At 41.9% G+C, this 24,203-nt stretch overlaps 1 protein-coding gene across 11 annotated transcripts; it reads left to right on the top strand.

Moving 5' to 3' along the window:
* Positions 1 to 514: 514 nt before the first annotated feature.
* Positions 515 to 23,285, top strand: MFF (mitochondrial fission factor). 11 transcript variants are annotated; one of them, XM_053985898.1, is made up of 11 exons: positions 917 to 1,071; positions 1,913 to 2,086; positions 5,340 to 5,557; positions 6,420 to 6,592; positions 7,644 to 7,732; positions 11,100 to 11,174; positions 14,267 to 14,425; positions 16,760 to 16,777; positions 19,987 to 20,049; positions 22,180 to 22,264; positions 22,628 to 23,285. In XM_053985898.1, the coding sequence occupies exons 3-11, from the start codon at positions 5,341 to 5,343 to the stop codon at positions 22,757 to 22,759; spliced, it is 1,011 nt and encodes a 336-aa protein (XP_053841873.1). In that variant the 5' UTR covers positions 917 to 1,071; positions 1,913 to 2,086; position 5,340; the 3' UTR covers positions 22,760 to 23,285. The 11 variants fall into 11 exon arrangements, with proteins under 11 accessions (XP_053841883.1, XP_053841873.1, XP_053841872.1 ...); XM_053985899.1 differs by lacking the exon at positions 917 to 1,071 and adding an exon at positions 1,372 to 1,797; XM_053985908.1 differs by lacking the exons at positions 917 to 1,071; positions 1,913 to 2,086 and adding an exon at positions 515 to 619.
* Positions 23,286 to 24,203: the final 918 nt, after the last annotated feature.

Here is a 24,203-nt window from a genome sequence, read left to right as displayed (position 1 = left end):
AATGTAAGATCTTAAGGCAACTACTGTATTATTCTCAGTGTTAGACAACTTCTGTTTAGTAGGAGATCATATTTCTGACCACTTGCCTCTGTAAAACAGTCCTGTTGATATTTGTGAAGAGCTGAATTAGCAAGTTGCAAGCCCTTGATCAATATATGCTTCTGTGGTGGAACTGCTACACCTTCTGGCCTCCAAAACATTGTAATCATAAATCCAAAGATACTGGAAGTTCTGAGCCTGCTTTCTTCTTTTAAAAAAATACCTCATGGGTATAACAGCATCTTTCATTGTACTTTCCTGTGTGAAGTTGGAAAATTGAAGCAGCAGCTGCTCCTGGGTTCTCTGAGAATCAGTTTCAGGAAGGGTCAGCTAATGGTGCCCTTGGAAGGTTTTAGCTCCGCCGGGCAGAGCTGGGGCGTGCGCGGGGTGTCAGCGGGGCCGGAACGGGCCCGCAGGAACGGGTGACAAATGTTCTGTGACGGTAGCGGGGCGGCGATGGCTGTGGGCCGGCAGGGCCCCGGGAGCGCAGAGCCCGCCACAGGCGAGGCTGCCCTGGAGCAGCGCCCCGGCTCCTGCCCGTGCCAGAGCTCACAACCCGGACACGCTGGCCACGCACGGGGCACACGGCACCGCTCGGTGTGCGGGCACGGAGCGCGGCTGTCCCGCCGCGGGCAGGGCAGGGGAGGGGAGGGGAGGGGAAGGCAGGGCAGCGCAGAGCAGGGGACGGCAGGGGAGGGGAGGGGAGGGGAAGGCAGGGCAGCGCAGAGCAGGGGAGGGCAGGGCTGCGCCGCGGGTCACCTTGCCGGGCACCCCAACGCGCCTGCGCGGCGCACGCTGCCCTCGGCAAAGATGGCTGCCCCCGCCTCCCTCACACGTGAAGCACCGGAGGGAGCCGCTTCCGCCCGTCTCCAGTCACGTGACGTACAGCTCTTACGGAATCCCGATGGGGACACGCAAGCCGCGTTTGGCGGCTGACGCGCGGAGCGCGGTGCGGTGCCGCGGTGCCTGACGAGCTCCCGGCCGGGCCGGGCCGGGCTGGCAGCGCTCCCCGGCCTCCTTCCGCCGCACGGGGTGAGTACGGGCCGCCGGGGCCTGGCGGCAGCGGCCCCAGTTCCGCTCGGAGGGCTCGGCCTGCCCGCGGGGCCGCAGCCGGCCCTTCGCCGCGCTCGCAGCCGGAGCCCCTTCAGCCCCTTCAGCCGGTGTCCCCGCTCCCCGCGGCCGCCTGTCCGCCCAGCCCCGGCCCCCTCAGGGCCCGTCCCGCCCCGGCTCCCGGCTGCCAGCGCCGCCCCCCGCCCCGACCCTCGGGCAGTGCCCCGCGGCCCGGCCGGGGCTGGGGTCGCTGCCGGCTCGCGTGGGAGCGTTCGGTAGCGGGACGGTGCCTGTGCCGAGCCCGGGGACACCCGAGGGGCGAAGTGCGAGGCCCCGAGCTCCCCCGTTCCCTCGGACGTTACCGGCTGAGCCGCCGTGACGACCCCCCTATGGAGGGAAGGAAGCACCTACACCCCCTCTTTTCCGAAGGCTTTTAACGCCGCCACAGCGCAGTGAATAGTTGGGTGCTCCAGAAAAATGGTTGTCAGAATGACGTTTTTCTTCTAACGTTCTCTAGAATGTTTTTTCTTATTAAGAAAAAAAAAGTATTTTGTGTTAAAGCATTCTTCTGTTTGGAGTAAAACAAACTTGAAAGAATGCAGCCTTTAGTGCTTCGTGATCATCTAGCCTTGCTCGTGTGTGATAGGAGCATTTTGTTGATGTCATCCCAGTGCTAAGGAGAGGGACCAGCGTGTAAGTTCAGCACCTGTAAGTGTACTCTGCAGAACAGCGTTTAGCCCGCCCCTGCTGCTCCTCTGCCTCGCATTGTTCCGTTCGTGCTTTGTTAGCTCACGGCCTCTCTGATCTGTATTCTGAGTTCCAGGGCCCCAGGATAAGGTCTTCTGGGTCCTTAATTCGTATCCTCAACTTTGCTCTGAGTCTTCTTCGTCCCGTTTTTACTTGTCCAAGGATAACTGGATGCTTGCCAAGGGAACACTTTGTAGCTTGTGAGCACATGAGCAGAGGATCTGTGAAGTAGCCACATCAGGAACAAACGGTAATGGAGCTGGAGAAGCTACAGTTTGGTGTGGGTTGTAAAACCTCTCTGAGCTCAGTGCTGACAGAGCTATACTGTTACCAGAGCTCATCTTCTTGTATCTGGGGCTCCACACTGTGCAGAACATTCCCAGTTGCAGCACAGATATGGCCAATGTCTGATTATGGCCAAAATGCTGCCAAACAGTCATCCCTCACATTTGTTTGCATTGCTTCATCCCCATCTCTTCTGTTCTTGTTCAGGAGAGGGAGGTACTCCTGTGTCTTTCTGAACATGTAACTCACTTTCTATAACCTTTTTTTTTTCTTTTGCCTTCTCATCCTCTGGATTTCCTCCTTCATTTCTTTCTTTCATTAAATGCTGTTGATACTCACTTGCATTTCAGCTGTCCTCTATTTGCCCTGTATTTGTGATTGGATTTTTATTGTCTTATCATTCTCAGATTTCTGTTATCATGCGTTTTTAAGAGGTACTTAGTACTGTAAATATCAATTTTAAAATCCTCAGTCTCCTGATTTATTATTAATGCGTTCTGTAAAATGCTTTGTATAAAAAGGACATAACTTTGTTTTGTTCAGAAGCTTCGTTAAAATGTTTTATCTGTTGCTGAGATCTCATTGTTTCTTGTTTTGCTGTTCTCTTGTAAAAAGGAGTAAAATTTGAAATCACTTGACAGCAAATCCAGTTCTTGGTGACACAAAGTAAACAAAAGTAGGAAGATATTGAGGTGTTGCCTCTGTAGGGCCTTGGCAAGCGCTGCTAAACCCACACAGTGCTATTTAGTTTATAAATACTTTCTGCTGCTGTCTGGCTTTGTGTAGGTTTTGCCTTGCAGCTGGAAAGCAGTTGTTGTGCAAGCAGACTTGTGTCCAAAAGCCTCACCAAGCTGTGGTGGAAACACTGCTGCAGGGCAGGGATACTCGATCACTAAACTTGGAGCCAGCCAGGTGTTTCCAAATGAGAGTGAAGCAGTTTTGTCACGTGAGCAGGAAGCATGCTTAAAGCTGTTGCCAGTCAATACTCTGGCTACTGTAAGTTCTTAAAATTTGGTCTCTCTCTTAGCATTATGATTTTTATGAGATTGGGAAATGCTTTACTCATCACAGACAATGTTTAAAATGAAAAGCACCTTTTGGAATGTAGAAATCTCAGATGGCTGTGTATTTTGTTCATGTCACTGGCTGATCAAGCCAATATCTTGAAAGAAGGACAGATCTAGTTTGTGAAATCAAAAGGCGGGGATGAAAAAACTCCATGTGAAAAGGTTGACATTTTTGAAGATGCTTAAGCAACTCTTGAACTGTTGTAGTGTTTATTTCTAATTAAACTAGTTGTTTCACTTTCACTTGATACAAATAGTGATAATTAATACAGATGGATTAACTGTGCAGCACTTCAAGTATTTCCTTTAAAACTAATTTTTTTAAAGTTTACATAGACCTTTTTTTAAGGTTACACAGTGGCCTTTTAGCCTGCTCCCTGATCACCTCTACTGTGCTACAGTGACACTCAGAGATGATTGAGATACTTTATTTGATCTGTGATAGGGAGCCTTGCAAATACCGCTGAGGCTCGCAGGACGGGCTGCCAGGTGATCACATCTTGGGTGTACTCAGAGTGTGTGCATTTGTGTGTTACACAGTGCAGATCCTTCTCTGTGCTTCTGTCCATTGGCTGAGGGCTATTCGAGGTTTTGTTGGAAATGTGAAGTACAGCTTGTGTGGGATGGTGGGAGGGAAGGGAGGGCTTGGGCTGGCTCACCTGCCTTGGGCTGCTCTGCACTGAGGCCTCTCCGCATTCTGCACGTTCAGCTCAGCAAAGAGCACACGCAGCGACAGACGTGGCCTCGCTGCCAAAAATAGTCAAGGAATGTAGTTGCAATTTTAGTGGCAAACCCTGCCTTTTTGCCAGGATGGGTTACTTTATTTAGGGACCTACTTAAGCAACACCACTCAGAGATTTTGTGCTTCGCATAGGCAGGTTTGCCAGGAAAGCTATATTTATGTGTTGTATATGTATATATATATGTCTAGAAACTTTGTTTTCCTATTCTAACCCTAAAAAAACCCATCATCTCAGTGTGAGCTGTTGACAAGCCCCCCAGCTGTTGCCTGGATGAAAAGTTTCCCACAGCCAGTTCTTGCACCTCAGTGTTTCATCTGGGAGCCCCTTTCCAGCCCCTCTCCAAATGCAGCTTCAGGGTGTCTCTTAACCAAGCCCATAGCCATTATCTGGGTCTGAGCCATCAGCAAGGTGCACTGGCCACTGCCCAGGTAATCAGCTTCTCCCAGCTGTCTGAGGTCCCTTTCCAGCCACCCCCAGGTGCAGCTCTAGGATTTCTTTTTCTCTCTACCTTAACTCTAACTTCAGAATCCCAGTTACCTTGGTCTTTGACACAACTCTGAGCCATTGCATTAATAAGTTTCTCACAGCCCAGTTTCTCGGAAACTCCTCCACTGCTTCATTTGAAATCTCACTCCTTTTCTAGGAAAATGTATATATGAAGTATTGGCAAATGATTTTATGTTTAAATAGTCTTTTTCTCTCTCCTCCTCATCCTGTATCAGTTCACAAAAGTAAGATGTTAATTTACAGAAAAAGACAGAAGTGAGAAGTTTAAAGTATTGCTGCACTTAGGAAGGGTTATGAATATTCTCAGTTTCCAAGCTGATTTGACAGGCTGTTGATAAGGAACTTTGTCCTTGTAAGATCTGGGTGACTGACAGTGAACAGGAGGCTCCTGCCCAGGCTGAGTCTTTTCTGTCATTCCCATGCCTCAACATGCAGTTTTTGTGAGACTTCAGCCATTTTCTCAACCACCAGTATACTGGATTTGTGTAAATGCAAATCAGTAATTTAGACTTCTTACCAATCCTGAATAGATTTCCTGTCAGTCCTACCAATTCTTTGATGTCTTTGTTTATGTTTCTATTTCTGCCAGCCAGTGCAGGATTAGTACCCTACCTGCAGAATTTACAGGTTGGTTTTCTTTTTTTTTCATTTGCCATGGCTCAATTTGAGAACCCTCAATTTGAGCATTGTCTGCAGCATCACTTTGTTCTTCTTTCATTGCCTGCACCTCTCAGCACTTTGTAACTACACTTCCTTTGAATTTTATCGTGCAGTTTTTTGCTTTAAATAAGACTCTTCAGTTATTTTGTCCCACTTCCCTGGTAATCTGAGCAGAGCATCTCCCCTGCGTCCTTCTGCCGGGTCCCTGTCCCTCTGTGAGAGTGCTGGGTTCCCTTTGCAGGATGAGCGGGGCGGCGTTCCCGTCCCCGGCTGCCGAGATGGCCGAGATGAACCGGCTGCAGTACGAGATGGAATACACCGAGGGCATCAGCCAGCGCATGAGGGTCCCCGAGAAGCTCAAAGTGGCTCCTCAAAACGCTGACCTGGACAAGGGCAGCCAGGAAGGATTTCCAAATGCCAGTGTAACTATGCAGGTTCCAGAGCGGATTGTAGTGGCAGGTATGTCTGCATCACAGTGCAGGTGAAAACTTAAATCAGCTCCCCAGATTTCTGGATGGAAAAAATATGTATCGATATGTCATTTTTAAAAGAGTAACCTGTAAAATGCTTTCTGGTGTTTAAACAGTTAAAGCTCTGGGAAGTTGGGAAGTTTTTTAAGGTCTGAAAATGTTCTGTGAATAGTTTTGGTGTAGCTTATAATGGAGACAGCTGATGAATTAATGATGAACAGAAGGTTTAATTGCAGATGTTTCATCTTCCTATGCTATTTTTGGAGAAAAAAATTACTGTTTATTGATTTACACCCAGTTTTTAGAAATTAACTGTAAGCTAAAGTAACTAAAAAATTTTGGGGATGGACTGTGTATTTGTCATGCAAGATGTGTTTGATTTGCAATCAGAGTGCTAATTTTGTTAAGAATCTGTCTATTATGAGTAGAATCTATCAATGTTACTTTAGTATTTGTGGTCATGGGCTTTACAGTGGCAGATCCAGAACTGCTGAACAAGAGTTTGCAAAATGTGTGACATGCATGTATTTTATGCTTTGATGTTCCCAGTCAGAGACACCACTGATAGGACTGTGTCTTCAGTGCTCTCAGTTGCATAACAGTTGATGTGGTTCAGGGTTACTCAGGATCATTTTCCTCAGAGAAGCTGCTCAAATGAGTGTCAATGTGGTCTTCATGAGCACATTGAAAAAACAGTCGTTTTTAACATACAAGACCTGTTAAAGAACATTATACATCATCATTTGGCATAGGCAGGAGAAGTTACTGCTGTGATGACCTTTTGAAATTTAAGCACTGGCCTTCAGGCCTCAGAACAGTTTGCTTTCTATTGACAATTGGTGTTTTTGCAGGTAATAGTGAAGACATTCCATTTTCCAGACCAGCAGACCTTGACATTCTTCAGTCTACTCCGTTCAAACCACTGGCATTGAAAACTCCTCCCCGTGTTATTTCTCTTAGTGATCGACCACTAGATTTTTTGGACCTAGAAAAACCTCCACAGCAGACACCTCAAAGTGAAGAGGCCAGTACTTATTTTGCTTTTTCCTTAGATAAGAAGCATTCTGCTAAAGAAAGTGAAATGACCAATGATTTCTCTACTGTGGTACAGATCAACTTGGTGCTGACATATGTTGGGAAAATACAAAAATATTTTTATTAGCACTATAGTAGTTCTTTTAGACTTTGATGTGGCAGATGGCCTGAAATTGCCGTGCTCTGCAAGCTTACTCACTACTTACAATAATAAAGTCATAACTAGAACTCCTCAAAATATTTATAACAAAAAATCCTTGTGATGAAGAGAAAGCTGTATGTTTTTTTTTGATTTATAGAGTACCAGAAAATAATAAGATTCTTGTGTTATGTAATATACATATAGTTATATATACATATATATGTATATGTATATATATGTATATATATATATACATATATATGTATATAAATATACATATAGTTATACATTACAATGTATGTGGTTAACTTCTGGACTTCATAGCCAGATGATATAACACCACACAGAATTAATGAGTTTTAACAAAACTTTGAAAAAAACAACTTCAAAGAATGGTATAACATTGGCATCCAGGTGAATAATGGCAACAGACACTTTAAAAATGGAAAATTATATATGAAGTGCATATTCTATAGGCTTATAAAATACAATAGAAAGATATTTATCTCTGGTGATGGGAATCCTAGAATGGGTAAGGCTGGAAGGGACCACTGGAGTTGATCTAGTCCAGCCTCCCTTAGCAGGGTCATCCTAGAGCATGTTACTCAGGATTGTGTCCAAAGGGCTTTGAGTATGTCCAGAGAATATTGAAAATTCTGTTGGTTTGTAATTTTGACATCAGGTCACATGGATAGGTAAGGATTGCAGTCAGTTTGGAGCTTGATTTTACATGTACCAGCATCACATCTGTCACCAGTTGTTTTCCTGCTAATCACTGTGAAACCCATGAAAAAGTGCCTTTGTATCTGAGGGCAGATCTGAGTGACAAACCTGCAGAGCACAGTGCTGTGTCCTGGAACTCTCTGGCTGTTATGTCTCCTTTGCTCCCGTGCTGCAGGTGCGCTCGGTGGGAAGGCTGAAGAGAGAGCGTTCCATGAGCGAGAACGCCACGCGGCAGAACGGGCAGCTGGCCCGCAACGACTCCATGTGAGTGCAGCCCCCCTGCAGGGCCACTGCTGCAGCTTCGGGACACCCTTCCTTCCTCACCTCCTGTTTGCTCTTCCCAACTAATGTTTTGTATGTTGTGGCAAGAACGTCATTTTAACTAGCCTTTTTCTTCTTTTCTGTGGGTTTATTTAGGGAGGTGACTTCTTGCAGTGGATGGGTGGAAGTGTTTGTGGGCTCACAGTTGGTTTCACCAGTTACCAGGAATTGTTATTTCAGGAGATTTTTCTGTTCCTGAGTTGGTACAATAATTTTTCCCCCTGAATTTTCAGGAAATGGAGTTCTTTTGCATCAAAATGTTCCCAATTCTCTCGCTGTTAATATTACAATGATTTTCACTCATTGGAGAAGAAATATTTTTATTTCCTCATAAATATTAGAATAAGTAATTTTTCTGTGGTGTCACTGTACTTCATGTATTGGAATCTGTGAGGATATACATCTTAATCTTTACTGACCAAAATGGCAAGGAGCACTTAGAATTGGAAACTTCATCTACTGTTCTTAGGGTGCCTTCTGAAGACATAAATGTCTGTAAATTTTTATTAGATATGATAGTCTTGGATTAATCATGGCTTATTCTGAGTGACAGCATCTTTCCACCTGGAAATAACTGGTTTTGCAATATAACACTAGGAATCTTTTATGCACGAATTTTAATACAGCTGCCATAAGGAATACATGCCTTAGAAAGGCTTTAAAATTTGAAAGATGGGATTCATCTGTCCCAATGTAGACTGTATAACACTATTGCTAGATTACCACCAAACTTCTTTTTCGGTAACTAGAGGGAAATAAGTGCATAGCCTACTTAGGGTCTACCTATTTTTAGTCTAAAGTAGATCAAGTGAAATATGCCCTAGAAATGTCTGTTTTCTTCTATTTACATCAGGGGCAGTAGAGGTACTGTGTGTACTACATATCTGTCCACCTGTTAATTTGGCTAAAATGAAATGTACTCTGATGCATGTTCCAGACATGTAATACTTCTCTTCCAGATATTCATGGAAATATTGTTTCATATCTTCCCCTTGTTATTTGATCAGACTTTGGGTTCATACAAGTTTATAGATTACACATGTCTAGGTGCTCAGGTCTGCAGAGTCACACACATCTACTGAGCTGGCAAAACTCAGATTCACATCTTTAAGTTGCTGACCAGCTCAGTCTCTGGGTGTTCTATCAGCCTCCTCAGTGTCCAAGTTCCCTGTGGTGTCACTTATCCAGTAATGTCCTATTGGATTGCACACACTGTAATGTCACTTCAGAATGGCTTGCTCTTACCCATCTGGTAGTTTGGATATGGTACATGCTGAAGTACCATGGTCTTCATGTGGTGGGAGCTTCCTGAGGAGATATTTCTCCCTTTGATGCTGTCATCTCTGCTTTGCCTGTCTTTGATGTACTGTACTTAAAAGGAAAAAAACAGTTGGTAAAGAAATTATTGCAATTTCTTGAAATTGTTTTACACTTGATCCCCGTGTTAGTTTAGTCTTCCAAAAGTCATGGGCCATGCCAGCCATCTGAGAAAATAGTAAGATCAGCTCTGCCTGTAGTTGCTGTCAGATTTCTCACATGTCTGGACTTCTTGAATCTGAAAATCCTAAATCTGTAAAATTCACCTGTGTGCTTTGCTGTCACTCAGTAGTTATATATAGAATTACTGGGTTTACATGATCTGAATGTTATTTGCTGTCACAGAATTTTAATTTACTATCAAACCTTCAGAGGCTTAGCAATACAATAAGCACCTGAAATCCTGTAAATTTGAAAAGGCTGTGATCAAGGAACATATGACTGGCAGCTGACATGACTCAGTCTATCATTTACAAAACCCAGGAAATTATTACACACCTGGAGATTAGTCTTCCTCTCTTGATACCCACGCTCGTACTTGATACGATCTGTCAAATAAATCAAAATTCCAATGCCAAGCATCTCCTATTGTATCTTTTTGATTGATCCAGGATCTCTTCTCTTGCTTGTAAGATAAATAACAGCTAGATGATATTGAGCCTTCAGATCTGTATTCTCTACTGCCTGTGTGGAAGATATCCTTCTTCATTGCAGTATTTATTCTGCACTTTTGACCTGCAGATAATGTATTTTAGTAGAATTTCATTTTTCTCTTGTCCTCCCAGGTGCTTGTTTTCTTATGACAGGAGTTATGCTGTGTCTAATGTTAGATCATCTGCTGTGAAATCATGGAGGTTCCTAGAAATGGCTTCTTTCTCTGTCACAATTGCATCTTCTGATTCAGTATGACCCAAGAAAGAAATCACTTTGAACATGCTATGGCACTCTGATGCTGAGTCTGACATTTCTCCCTCATCCTGGTTTTGTCACTCTCCAAGTGGAGAATGTGACTGTACCTGGCTGCCTCTCAGGAGAATGTTCTAGGAATTCAGATTGTAAAAACACCACGGTCACAGTGGAACCTGTGTGGCTGCCACAAATGCAGGAAGGCCAGACCTTCTGTACTTGTTGGAAAAGTAACCTCTTGGCTCTTGTTTCCTCACAGTTTAAGCCCTCAGGACATACAGTATAAACTGCAAAAAAATTACAAGTTTCATGTAAAGCACTACAGAAAGTGTTATTGTGCAGCTGTTGCCTCATTTATATCACCTTGAAATTCCTTTACCATCTGGAAATACTAATTTTCCAGTTAATTACAAAAATACAAGAAACTAGCTGCTCCTTAAGTTCTTATATCCAGTGTCGTTGGCTGAAAAATAGTTTACTTCTTCACTCACAAATGCTGTGGTGCTCTACCTTGACAAAAATCAGCTCTTTGTTTTTGTGCTTTGGTTTGGTTCACATCTTCAAATAGAAAAGGAAGTCCACTTGTGCTGCTCAGATGCTGTGATGAGGATTGAAGAGGTGCTTGGAGCACTGCCTTTTAAAACCTTTGTTTTCAAAATATGACTACGGTTCTTATGTTTTAGTCTAGGACACTGTTGTCCTTCTTGGATAAAATATTCAGATATTCTGTGTGAAATTCCAGGGCTTGACTTACAAAGTGACAAAATTAAACATTCTGGAATAGATTGTGCGAGTGAGAGTTGGCTGGACTCCCTGTCATGGTGTTCTTGGCATGCACAAATAGTGGTTTCTCTTCCATTGTCTTTCTCTTCTTGTTACCCAGTTGCATGCAGAGACAGTTCTGAGGATTTTTTTGGCAGCTGGGCTTCATTAAAGTCAGTAATTCTCTAATGCTCTTAAAAATCCTGGGACTAACAAGTACCTGCTGGTGCAATAACTGTCTGTGTAGCTATAATGACAACTCTCTAAATTACAATCCCTCTTTTTCTAAGGATGCTTACTTAAGAGATTACAATTATTATTCAAGGTGGCACAGATCAGATACTGTCCCAAGAAATAAAATACCACGGTTCCAGTCACCTCTTTCGACTAAGGACTGCACGTAAGCCTGAACCTTCCCTGGTGTATGCAGAGCAAGAGTGTGTATAATTCTGCAGCTCTCTGCAATACTAATATTCTGACTAAGTTTTATAAGAATATAAAATTTGAAACAGCTACACTGGATTTGTGGTTTCTAATTTTGCTTCAGGGTTTCTCAAACTTGGCCAAATTGTTTCCCTCTGTAAAGAGCACAGGGAAAAACACCTGATAGCCAATGAAAAGGACAATTAAATTTCAAAATAGCTTTAATTTGTTTGACACTCTGTTCTTTGGCTAGTTTTGTATAGCTGGAGAAACAAAGCTTTTTGTTGGTCATTGCCAGCCAGTGCTGAATGCAAAGATTCTACTTCTCTGCTGAAAACCACCAAACCACCAAGAGTGCATGGAAAAGTGGGCAGCGCTTAATTTTCTTTTTGCTCCAGCCTTTTCCTTAGAATAACACATCTTTCTAGAGAGTTCAGTTTCACAGTTTGAGAAATTCTGTTCTTCTTGCAAGTCATGGAGGAAGAGTGTGCACGTCTGTCTATGTGCTTGAATTTAAAGTAACCTTAATTAGTTAAATCTGTTTACCACTCATTTAATACTACCAGAACTGCAAGTCAGAGAAATACCTGAAATAAAGCCTATGTACACCACAAATGCTTTGAGAAGGTTTAGGGGAGATTGCTGATAAGCTAAAAACTGCATATAGCAAAATGCTACTGTACTCTTTCACAGTAATATCTCTAATTTCATCTTGTTTGTTTTGGTTCCAAGCTCTGGAATTGACTGGTGTCTGTAACCAGGGAGGTTACAGTGCCTGGAGCTGTAGATAAGAATTCTTTTCAGAGATGAGAAACAAAATTATACCTACAACTAGGACCATTTCACTGCAAATGGAGGGGGAAGAGGGATAGCCACAATATCTAATGATAAGTGCTCATACTACATATTAGAGAATTTCCTTATGGCAGAGGTTTTTTTCTCTTATGTTATCTGGGATGATTTGTGTATCAGGTAATTGCTTCATAATATTTCTTCTCCATGGTCTGACATAGTCCAAAGGACTGCCAGATGCTTACAGGACAGCAATTTCAAATCCTGGAAAAGGAAAATAGAAAAATTTTGCTTCTCTCTCCACCCCCTAGTCACAGCCTTTGTGACCTTCATAGAATTATTCTTGGTTTTTTATTTTTTCCTTATTATATAAGTTTGAATTTAATCAGCACATGTAACTTAATTCTAGAGAATTCTGTACAGTTTTAGTTAAAACTGGTTATTTTTGTTCTGCTTTTTAATTTTTTAGAATCTTTTTAGTATACAGAAATCTTTGAATGCAAAAATCATTACTGTTGTATTTATATTAATACCATTCTGGACAACAGGAATTCCACAATGTTTTCTGTTTTGCAATATGTTTAAATATTATTTCTACCTTTTTTTATTAAGTAGTTTTTCACTCTATTCTGCACATCTCTGAAGTGATGTACAGGAGAAATTAGCTTTAATGTAAAATATACTGTGATTTCAAGCCTTAACTCTTCCTTCATTTGCCCCAATCCAGCAAATCCACAAGGAGTAAAAATTCTGATAAATTCATTTTAGTGGCAATATTTGAACTTACCCCTGCTGCTTGATATTTTTCTGCTGAATATTGGCATTTCTAGTGCAATTCCAGAGTAAAATGTGTGGGTGTGACCACTACTATCGATTACAAAGTAGAAGTCATCATAAATATAGAAGAAAGGTGGATTCTACAAGTGTGGGAGAACAATAAAAGCTGTAAGGAAGCAACCAGATATTTATTGAAATGTAGTCTATGGCAGCCTGAAAAGATACCTGCCCTTGAGGCAACAATGACCAGTATCAGCCAAGCCCCAGCTGCTGCAGTCTGTGAATGTCCCCTGAAGCCCAGGATGGCTGAGCTCTGCTGTGGGAGAGGTGACATTTGTGTGACATTCTTTGATTCAGTCTGTTCAGTGGAACTTTCTGTCCTACTCAGTTTTGTGATCTTGCTGCCAGCCACGTGCAGAGCACCTCTGTTCAAAGTGAGAGTAGCCACAGAATTCTGACCCAGCTAGAGATTAGCCAAATAGCAAACCAACTTCCAAGAAATCAGCATTAATGTTTTATTAAAATGCCAAGGTCAAAAAGATTGACATTTTAAATCCAAAGCTGTTGTGGCAAAGCACAAGTGGCAAGGAAATGTGTTGAATTATGGTTGATAATCTTGGAATAAAAACTAACCCAAGATTTAAATGGTACAATGGCTTGCACTTGGTTTGCATGTGTGTTAATATTTACATTAACACAAATTAATTCCTACTAAAAAAGCATCTCACCTCTAATAAAGTTTCCAGATTAAAAAAAAAAAAAGTATTGCTGTGTGCAAGAAAAGTGAATAAAGTCACTTTGAATGTAAAGAAACATAAGCAAATCATAAGCAGTTTATCAAAGCTATTTCTCACTGATAGACAAGTTTGGTGTAATCCAAATGGCCATGTTTGAAGTCCAGTCCTGCATATTTTAAATAATATTTTTTGCATCATAGTCAACAAGTTAGAACATGTAATTTGTTGTCACTGGGACGTGAATTCTGTACTATTTTTGGAATTTGTTGCAGTTTGCCTTTAAACTTGCTCATGTGCAAATGAAAATACTGTCTTGATCACAGCTTCCAAAAATTTTTCTTGAAGGAGTTCTGTGTGAGATTCTTCTTATTGAAAAAGGCTCGTGTTTTGGAAAGAAATGATGTGTAGGATTTTCTTAATATGCCAGTGCTTGTAAAAACACTCCTTTCATTGATGTCAAGTGAGGACTTGAACACTGACTTCAACAGGTACAGCTGTACAAGCACTTTCTAGGACTAACTTGTATAACAGATCAGAACTGTGTCCTTGTACTACCTGTGTGTGTTTCTGATGAACATATGTAAATGCAGCTCACAATCCCCACACTACTCGAATTTGGGAGTGTTACCTTACAGTGGTGGGAGAAGGGTAAACCAAAAGCAAGCAATGTGCATTTTGGAATGGGGTCTATCTGAAAAGCTTTTTTTCATTTAAAATCTGACTCTAGTATTTCTCTCTTCATTTACTATGCTTGTACAAACAGTGTGACCCCATCACTGCAACAGGCTCGTGTCTGTCCTCCCAATATGTTACCTGAAGATGGAATTAATCTTTACTCTGCTCGTGGCATTTTGTCGTTTATCCAGTCTTCCACTCGTAGGGCTTACCAGCAGGTCTTGGATGTGCTGGATGAAAACTGCAGGTGATTGGTTGTCACTGATTCTGCCAGCTTCTGCTGCTTTGTTTTTCTTTTCTCCTTTTTAGTGGAGTTTGGTTTCTGTTTACACAACAATGAGATGAAATTATTTGCTTTTGCTTTCCTTTGCTTTCACTATTCATAAGCAATTTAAATGTCCAAAATTCACATTTCAAAATGCTTCTGTTTCAAATATAGGATTGTTTTGGTTCCCTTCCAAATAAAAATCTTTATAGGAAGGGTTAGCCTGTGGCTGCAAGGGGTTTTGCTGGTCCGAGACTATCAGTGTATTCTGCAATTAGTACTTGACCCTGAGCCTGCAAATTTACAAGCCTTGTCTTCTGCTTTTCTGTTGGTGAGCAGTGGTGCAAATCAATAAGATTGGGTTGATGATGTCATAAGGCATTAAAAAAAACTGCAGAAACAGGATAGAATATTTAAAGGCATTATATGTGTGAAGACTTGAAAACTATTATGGTTTATATTGGGAATGATTCTCTCTGGTGGCCACATGACTGATGGTGGCCATCCTGGATGCTGAGAGCAGGAAAGGCAGGGGACACTGGGGAGTTGGTTGCTCCTCTGGTTATTGCTATCTCTGATTTTATGGATAACCTGACACTTGGAGAGTAATGAGCCAGAGCAAGCCTCATGGCAATGCCTGTATAGTTATTTCCATTCTCTTCAGTGGAGTTTTGCTCACTTGGTGTATCCTTGGACTGTCTGGATTTGGGATTTGGAAGTGTTCCAAGAACAGCATGTTTAATACTATAGAAACATTCCTAAGGATTAACCATGGCAATATTCATTTACTAAAAGCAATTTCCAGGTTAGTTGTATGCCAACACAGAAGTTCAGGTAACAGTTGCACACAGTCTCCAGTGTAGGGCTAGCTCAGACCCCCAGGGCTTGCCAGGAGGTTGAATTAGTGGAAATGATTGGGAAGAACACTGGGAAGAACTGCTCATTTCTCCTGCAGTCCTTCAGTGTGGCCTGTGCTAGCAAGTTCTTTAAAATTTGCCGTGTGCCTCTGCTATCTTACCTTAGCAGCACACTTAGTATGTGTAGTGTGAAGTTTAAATTATTTGCTTTCTAGTTGTTTTGGTAATGAAATGTGACTATCAAGCCAATCTTACTGTGAATGTCTGTGTGTTTGCAGTCACTTTCCAAACTGGCACCTCCTGTAGCTCACCATGTTTGCTGACCTGACAGTATATAAATGCCCATATTAACATTCTTGAATTGTAAAGAGCTCCAATCTTTTTGGCCTTTGTGTTCTTAAACTGGGACTCAGAAAAACAAACAAAATCAGCTGCATAGAATCCCTTGAAATACTGTGAGTTGGGTGCTTAACTAATCAATTATTTAGACCTGTGAAATGCCAGGGTGTAGCTGTTAAATTTTTGATGCCTATCTATCAACAGTTGGGCATCAATACTTTCTTTTTTTCTTATCAATATTAAAAATACATAATTATAAATTTGTTTTGCCAAATAAAAGCTCCCAGATAAGAAGAAATTGTACTGTCTATGAACAGTAGCACTTAGGTATCCTGTGCTGAGAGTCCTTGCTAAAATATAGATTGGAACTGTAGCCCTTTTCCCAGTCTGCTGTGAAGCTAACAGGTTTTATTCCTGGCTTCTCTTATGCATGTTCTTGCCTGTGTTTTCTTGGATGCTGGAAATCAAATCCATATACATACATACACTTTCAACTTAGTTCAATTATCAGAAAAATTCTAGGATTCTGAATATTTCAAAAGCTGCATTACTCATCCTGGTTTGAGTTAGTTTTTGAGTTGTTCTTATTAACCTTCCTAGAAGGAATGGGAAACCTGTTTCTAGTCACCTATGAATAAATAGGTGCTAAAATAATGAACTTTTCAATGAGGTGAAAGTGTATTGTTTGTGGCTGGGTGTTTAGACACCCGCTGTTACAGCTGGCGTGGGAATGTGAAATTTGGATGATCCACTTGCATGGTTGCAAAATACTAATCATTTTAAATTGCTCTAAACCTGCACTCTGTTCTTTTGCTCTGTGTAATGTGTTTTCTTTCTCAAAGCCTTACCTTAATATTTTATGCTTAATACTTGAAGAGATCTTTTAAAACTAACAAGATGTGGCTGTGTGTTACTCACTGGAAATATTTTTAACTTGTTTTATAGTTTGCCTTTTTTTTCCCCCAACATTTTCCAATCTACTAAAACTGCTAACGGTAGGTGCTGATGGTACTGCTGCAGATAATGTGTAATGCCTAGCTCAGCCAGCACTGCTCACATAAAGGATTATTTAATTGAGCAACAATTTAATGATCACTGTTTACTCTTGCATTTCCTTCAGCTTGGACAAGGACAATAGGTCAGTTTTGATTTCTAGTTCTAACCGTTTTTCTGTTTCAATTTCTGTGGAATGACTGTAGGGCCTGCCTCTAGTGCCTTTTAAAAACTGATCTTTTATGCTCTAGGCAGCAGAAGAAAATCTGAAAACAAAACAGCTAAACAAACAAGCCCCCAAAAAAACTCCATGCATTTAAGGAGATTTTAATGATGTCTTAAATGCAGGAAAGATAGACAATTTCATATCTGTATTTTTCAAATCTGTACTTGATCTAAACTGACTCATCTCTTGAGTCAGTACATTTTGTTTAGGAGGAAAGAGTATGGCAATTTATAATTTCCTTTCTTTAGGATAGCCGTTTCTAAAAAAACACTGTCCTTTTTAAATGTCAAACTTCACCCACATAGTCATATCCTGAGATTTTATAAGATCATTTTTTTATATTGAGAAAGTTAATGATATTTTTCATTGTAGAAATACAATGGGAAATGAGTTAGGACCATCAAAGAGGGCTACACTTGACTCTGGCCTGGGGTAATGATAGTTCAGAAGGAAATGAGATGGGTGTGCAGGTGTGAAGGAGGCTGGGAGAGGCAGCAGCTTTGCTGTGCTGGAGTAACTGCTGGCAGCACTGGGACAGGCAAGGGGAGCAGCTGGAGCCAGCCAGTCCTGTTTGTACTTCAGGAGCTCACCCAGCTCATGTCTGGAGCACATCCCTTTATCCTACTGCCCATTCTTAGGGCCTTGCTGACACTTGCAGAGGTGCTTTAAAGGCCAGCCAGGGCTGAACACAGCTGCTGCCTCTGCTGAGCAAAGAGTGTGTCCTGGCCACAGTCCCTGTTCACAGGCACAGGAGTGATGGAAACTGGACCCAGGTTCTTGAATTGTCCACCCCTTGTTTTCCTCCCAGACTGTGTGTTTAGGGTTGCATCCTCACTGTGGAAGCAGCAGGAGACAGACCAGGTTCAGCTGCTCCTTGCCTTAGAGCCTGTTCTCCCATTGGTATTAAATTGTATTCCTGAGCATTCCCTTCAAGTTTGAGGTTGCTGCTGTGTTTGCAGGGAGTACACATGACCTTGGTGTTATGGCTTCTTCTGATTGTGCACTAATGTTTAGGATAGAATTCACAGAAGCAGCCAGAAAATTCAAAGTTCTAATGTACACTTATTTTTTTTAAAGAAGGCTATGCATTTAATGGCTTGCCTATATTATACTTGTATTCTGTATTTACCAAAAGACTTACTGCTAATTTTGGGGTCAGGTTCTCATGCGGTGATCAATGTAATAAATTCTCTGTTGATATAAAAAAACAAGCAAGTAGAAGAGGTGGGGCAATATTGTGGTATTCCTTTTGGGTCCATCTGTAATGAAATAAAAAGTGAACTGTAAAGGAAGAAATCACCTGCAGCATCTTAACAACCTGGCTATGTTGGGAAGTGGGATCAAAGACTTTAGTTTGAGTTCCTGACTTGCACAGATCTCAGAGGGCTCTGGGTTTGTGCCTTGCTGTAGCCCTCAGCTGTCTCCAAGCCTGTAGCTTTCCTTGGGAAGGGTAGTTATGAATTAGGATTGATAAATTTTACAACAGCTGTAAGACTTTGTTTGCCAAAAGATAGCACAGAGGCTGAATTTAGAGAGCACTTGAGAGTGTTGTTCTCATTACACAGAATCCAAATGTTGTCCTGTGTCAGATGGTGTGGGAAGTGCCTGCTGGGTACTGGCACTGGCATTCACATATCTGCCAGTTAGTTACAGGTGACTTAAGTTCTCAGAGAAATTCTGTAACCTTCTCCATAGCAGCTCTTTAGTCAATTTCTTACACTGTCTCAAAGTATTTAGTTGTAGCGTCTGTCAGAGAAAATTTTAGGCCAGCTGAATTATTTCTCTGGTTAGGAATAGCTTTTTTTTGTTTGTTTGTTTTTTTGATAACTTTCTGTGAGACCTTGTACATTTAGGTAAGAACATTCATATATTGCATGTATCAGAAATGGGGGTTTCTGTTTTTTAAAACAAATCATGCTGGCCTAAGTGCTAGAAAGGAGAACATTGTGGTGTGCACTTATGATGCTAACTAGACTAGGACCTGGTCCCAGTAAATATTTATCAGGTAGCAGAGTTTGCCACAGCTTCTAGATCCTGATCTTTTGAGGTGAAGCTGGTGGCTGTGTTATTTTTGCATGGTTGTAGCTGGTCTCAGGCCAGGCCACAGTGTTCTCCCAGCCACCTTGGCACCAAAGCTCTGCCTCCTACATGGACCTGCTGCAAAGATTTTCATACCTAGATTCTCTTTGCCTTCAGTTTTATAGCCTGCAGTGTACTTGGGTTAAATGCATGGTACAAGTATCTCCAGCTGGCATTGGGAAAATGAAAGAGATTGAGAAGAGATTTCAGGCTCCTGCAAAGTTTGTTGCACACCTGTGATGTGGAACCTAATGCCTCATTACCAGAGGCCCTGGAAACACGTAGTGCCAGCTTGTCAGAGGGTGCTGCTGGTGCTCCCATCTGCTGTGAAGTGAAACACAGCAACTTCTCATTGCAAACTTCATGTATATTAGAAAGTTGCAGCAGTTAAAAAAGCTCTACCTTTCTTCCTCCCTGCCCAGAAAGAAAAGGGAAAAAGAGCAACACTTGTAAGGATGCTTAAGAGATGTGCTTGAAGCCTGTAGTCCCTTCTTCCTGGAGAGATCTGCCTCTTTTCAAGTTATACATGGCCCTTAGGCTGCCAGCCCAGGTTTTCTGAATTACATCTAGCATAGATGAATACAGGAAAGACAAATCTCCCCTTTCCCTGCAAGGAGCAGAGGATGATTGAAAGGGCTTTTATAAGTATGTGTAGTACATTTATTGATTTCCTGTTATTGTTGGATGAGGTTTTAGATTTGGGGGGTAATTTTTTTTTAACCTGAAGTTCCCCATGTTTATTTTATAAGGCTAAATTTCTATTCCAATAATTTGTCTTCTGTAAATGAAGCTTCTCCAAATCTGCTTAATCAAAAATTTGCTTACACATCTTAGCTGCAAAAACATTCAGTGTTGATTATAATCAATTTGAATGAGAGAAATATGAAAGTGCAATTTACAACAAAATAAATTATAGAAGTTATATTGAAACATAGAGTATATCTGGAAGTATTTTGATATTCCTTTGATCTTTGTGTTTTACCTCTTATCTCTTGTTTGTCATTTCCTGTTTCTGTCTTGTGCTTTCAATCTACAAAATCCTGCTGTAGGCCAATGTTACGTGGTGGGTCAGCTGCTACCACTTCCTCTAACCCTCATCATGACAACACCAGGTAAAGAGCATTTTTTTGTTAGTCATGATCCACTAATTCTAAAATTCAGATTTCTATTTCCCTCTTCCCAGCAATGTTATTTTAAAGCACAGTGCTCATTTTTATGCTGCCTCTCAACTCTTGAGGTATTTCAAGCCTTTATTCCTTCCCCATCCAAGTCACCTGCCCAGATCTCAGTTGCCTGGTAGATACAATGTGCTGCAGAACTCTGACTCAGATTAATGCCTGAGGGGAGGCTCTTCCATTACATGAGCTGTATAGTTCAAGTGTTTGCTATTTAATAGGGAGCTTACTGGATGATTTGGCCTTACCTCAACTAATTTGGAGTTGCTCTCAACCTGTGATTGTTGGTTGTAGCTGGAGGCCTTTTCACTGCCGTTGTCTTGGCAGATTGACATCATTTCAGTGGAACTGGGTAAGAAATTGACACATAATCCCATGGTCAGGATGATGGGGGGAAAATAGTCCTTTCACTTTTTTTTTCCCATTTGCCTTTTAGACTTCAGTTTTCATGGAAATGGAGGTTAGATTTGTGTTTAAGTAGAAACTGGTTTCAAACAGATGATTCTTCTCTAACTCAGGAATTCCGTTTCTGAAATGGTCTAAGAGGTTTTGTGCTGGTAACCCTCTTGATTTAATACTTGGAATGGTTTGGAAATTGAACAGCAGTGATACACTGTTATGTGAGCTGGGAGGGAGGTGTGTGCATCTCACTGAAATGCTGACCCTCCCTGCCTTTCCTAGGAGAGGGTGAGGGACAGCTGTGCTGTAGGTCTGGTGGAATTTTCTAATTTTTTTACCATGTACTAATAACAAAAAAGTAGCTACAAAAAGACCCTCATCAGAAATTTCTTCAGTTTTCAGAGGACCTGTAGAGTAAGGTCCTCTTTTTTTATTTTTTTTTTTAATATTTTTTTTTTTTTTGCAAAGCTGAACTATCTCACTGCTATTGAAGTCCACATTAGGACAATTCTCATTTACAAATAGCAGTTCTTAATTGGAAACAAAGTATTGATGGGCAGTGATACCTGGAAACCTGACAATTTATTGGGAGAAGAGAGGCTGCTTGAGCTGAGGGCATTCTAGAGAAGATTCAGGAAAGTGATGGAAGGATGGAAGAGCCTGCAGTGCAAAAGTAGTTTCTGCACTTAAGGGCATTCTGCAAGCTCCATGAATTCTACTCATATTCTTGTTAGTTTGAGTTGACAATTAATTGTCATTAAATGCTTCATGTTCTTTCAGGTGTATTTGTTGGGAATTCTATAGCCTCGACGTTATTTTGCTCCTTTTAAGCTGTTTGCAGAAGTTGTTCACAGGTCCTCATGAGAAAGGAAGTCAAAGGGAGCTGATATTGGAAACAGAGGTTTTAAGATACAAAGTGAGAAGCTCAGGAGTAGGTGGAGGATCAGGAATTGCTTTACCTGCTAGTTGTTGGAAATTAATCTGGTCAAGAGCCAGCACTTGGATGATCCAAATACAAACCTGTGTAAACTTTCTGCCACTTCTGAACTGATAATAAATGTTCTATATTTATTTAACTTGTCTTGGAGTTGGAATAATGTTCTTTCTGAATTGCTGCATTCAGAAAACTGAGAGTGCCCTGGTAACAAACTTTCTAAACCACATAAAGTTCAGCAAGCAGTGAGTGACTCTGCACTGGGTTTTGTTTGCCAGATTCTCTGCCTAAAATACAGAGATTAATGTGACTGAGGTTCTTAATATCAGTAAGTGTCCCCTTTGGATATTGAAGTAGATACTGAACATAAGACACTTTGCAAGTCTCTGGTTATTTCTACTCTGGTGAGGTCTCTTGCAGCTTTGGCACTTTAGGTCAGGTAGTGTTCAGGTGTCATGAATCAGTTAACTGGAAATGGTCTTTTGAGGAACTGTGGAAGGAAATTTGTGTGGAGAGCAATCAAGAATTTAGTCAAGCACTTACCCACTTCATATCTGTTTGTGCTTTACTCAGTTAGGGTCCTATTGAAATGCAACTCTGTAACAGCTGCAAAAAAAAATTATAGTTCTTGTCTCCATCACCACCAAAATATACATGTACTAGAATGTTGATAGAACATGGTACTTGGTGATCTGCATGGCTGACACAGCTGAGCCCTCTCCTTCATTTGCTAGATACGGTCTCTCCAGCTTCGATGCGACGCTCGAGGGAACACCAGATGACATGACAGTCGTAGATGCTGCCTCCTTAAGAAGACAGGTATGTACAACACGGTAGTTGACAACATTAGGACAAAGCTGTAGTGGTAAAATGGGGGAGGAGGTTTTCTCTATGACTACAAAGGTACTCCCAACAGGCAAGGCAAGGGCTCCTGTCTGTGCTCCTGCTGGACTGCCCTCAATGCCATGTCTTGTTCCGGAAGTCTGCAGAATCTGACTCTGTTTCTGTTCCTAAATAATAGGGACTGCAGGGTCTGATCACTACAGATTGAAGACAGAAGGTCAAATTATCAACTGTTTAACATTCATCTGTTTGAGATACTAATTTTACATGGTTATTCAGAAGCTTCTTGAAAGTGTGGCAACTTTTATTGAAATATTAAAAGCCTTTATTTGTTTTTAGATAATCAAACTTAATCGCCGTCTCCAGCTCCTGGAAGAAGAGAACAAAGAGCGTGCTAAGAGGGAAATGATCATGTATTCCATTACTGTAGCTTTCTGGCTACTCAACAGCTGGCTTTGGTTTCGGCGCTAGACACAGCTCTCAGAAAGATTTACTAGTTGAAAACACAAACAATTTGCAAAATTCCTTGTTTGTTTCTGATTGTATGCTGTTTTATAATGAATACACTGGAAACTTCCACCAGAGATAAATGCTCTAGAATTGCAGTGTTAAAGGGACACCTTGTTCATTTATAACGTATTTAATAGATTTGCATTGCAAATGCTGCAGTATCCTCCTTTGCATGCTTCTGTGTAACATGGACCAGCCCATGGGGACTCTGCTTCATGCAGTGTGAGTGGTCTCCAGGACTAACCACTGGAGGTTTTGTTGTGGAGAGAAGAGAACAAATGGAATGGGTTTGGAAAAAAAAAGAACAAAAAACAAAGGAATACAAAGTAATTTTTATTCTGTTGTTAGATGCAATTAAACAATTGCACTAGTTTTTCTTTAGTCCAAGTAGTTTGAGGTGTGCCATAATCAAGGAGTGTGTCCTGTTTCATGAGTATGTTCCTTGTTTATGTTCAGGTTGAATAATAAAACAAATTCTTTGCTAACATGCAGATTGTCCAGAAGTGCGTAATATGTATTTTTTTTTAGGTTTAATTTTGCAGATGTTTTTCTATAAATTACATTTTTAAGCAAGTTAGTCTGTGAGTGATCAAAATATTATGGAGTACAAGATTTTGGTGTAGCATCTTTAATAAAACTCTCAAAAAAAGCCCAACCCCAAACCATTGTTTAATATCATTTGCAGATAATTTATTTGAGAATTTATGTAAACTGTTAGTCTTTGACGTTAGTAGTTAGCGCCAAAGGTGGGCATGTGACAGCCCAGTGCAGGCTGCCACGCCCTGCGGGTTGTGGTTCTGGTGTCAGGCTGTGTGGTGGGGATTGGGGCCAGCCTGGGGTGCCCTCATCCCGGGCTTAGTTTGAACATCCCCTGCTCAGCCTCGGCCGTGTTTGGTGGGTACTGTCACAGGGGTGCTGAGGGAGCTCTCTGCAGGCTGGTGGCTTCACGGCCCTGGCACGGCTGCAGCAGCCGCAGCTCCTTCCCGGGCAGTACAGAACAGCTCATCGTGCCCGTGTGCGAGACCGGCAGTGACACCACAGCGCTGCTTCAGAGGGGACCTTCCTTAGCACAGCTGGACCCAGAGCCCTGTGCAGGACCCTTTTCGGGCTCCAGAGGGGCACAGCGGGGCGAGGAGACGGCGATGCACGGCGGCTGCAGAGAAGGAGCCAGGGTCTGTGTCAGCGCTGTCCTCACTCCCCCGCAGCACAGAGGCCCCGGTCCAGTGCCGGGGCTGTCCCTGCACAGCGGGACCCGGGCGCTGCTGGGGCTGCACACCGGGCCCGGGGGCAGTGCCCTGCTAAGGACAGGGGATCCCGGGAGCAGCAACATGAGAACGCCTGAGGCTTTTGATACAAGTGCTGCAAATGCCTGCAGGAATGCTGCTCTCATCCGTTTCCCGTGCTG

The sequence above is a fragment of the Vidua macroura genome, chromosome 10 (genome assembly GCF_024509145.1).
Source record: "Vidua macroura isolate BioBank_ID:100142 chromosome 10, ASM2450914v1, whole genome shotgun sequence".
NCBI lineage: Eukaryota > Metazoa > Chordata > Aves > Passeriformes > Viduidae > Vidua > Vidua macroura.
Note: the sequence above shows the minus strand (reverse complement) of the source record. Positions and strands in the feature narration are given on the sequence as shown.

Excerpts from the sequence above, each read along its gene's own strand:
- MFF (XM_053985908.1), top strand. The coding sequence starts at position 5,341 with ATGAGCGGGGCGGCGTTCCCGTCCCCGGCTGCCGAGATGGCCGAGATG. Across the intron at positions 7,733-11,099 it reads CTGGCCCGCAACGACTCCAT|GTGGCACAGATCAGATACTG; the intron begins GTGAGTGCAGCC and ends TTATTATTCAAG. Across the intron at positions 22,265-22,627 it reads CTGCCTCCTTAAGAAGACAG|ATAATCAAACTTAATCGCCG; the intron begins GTATGTACAACA and ends ATTTGTTTTTAG.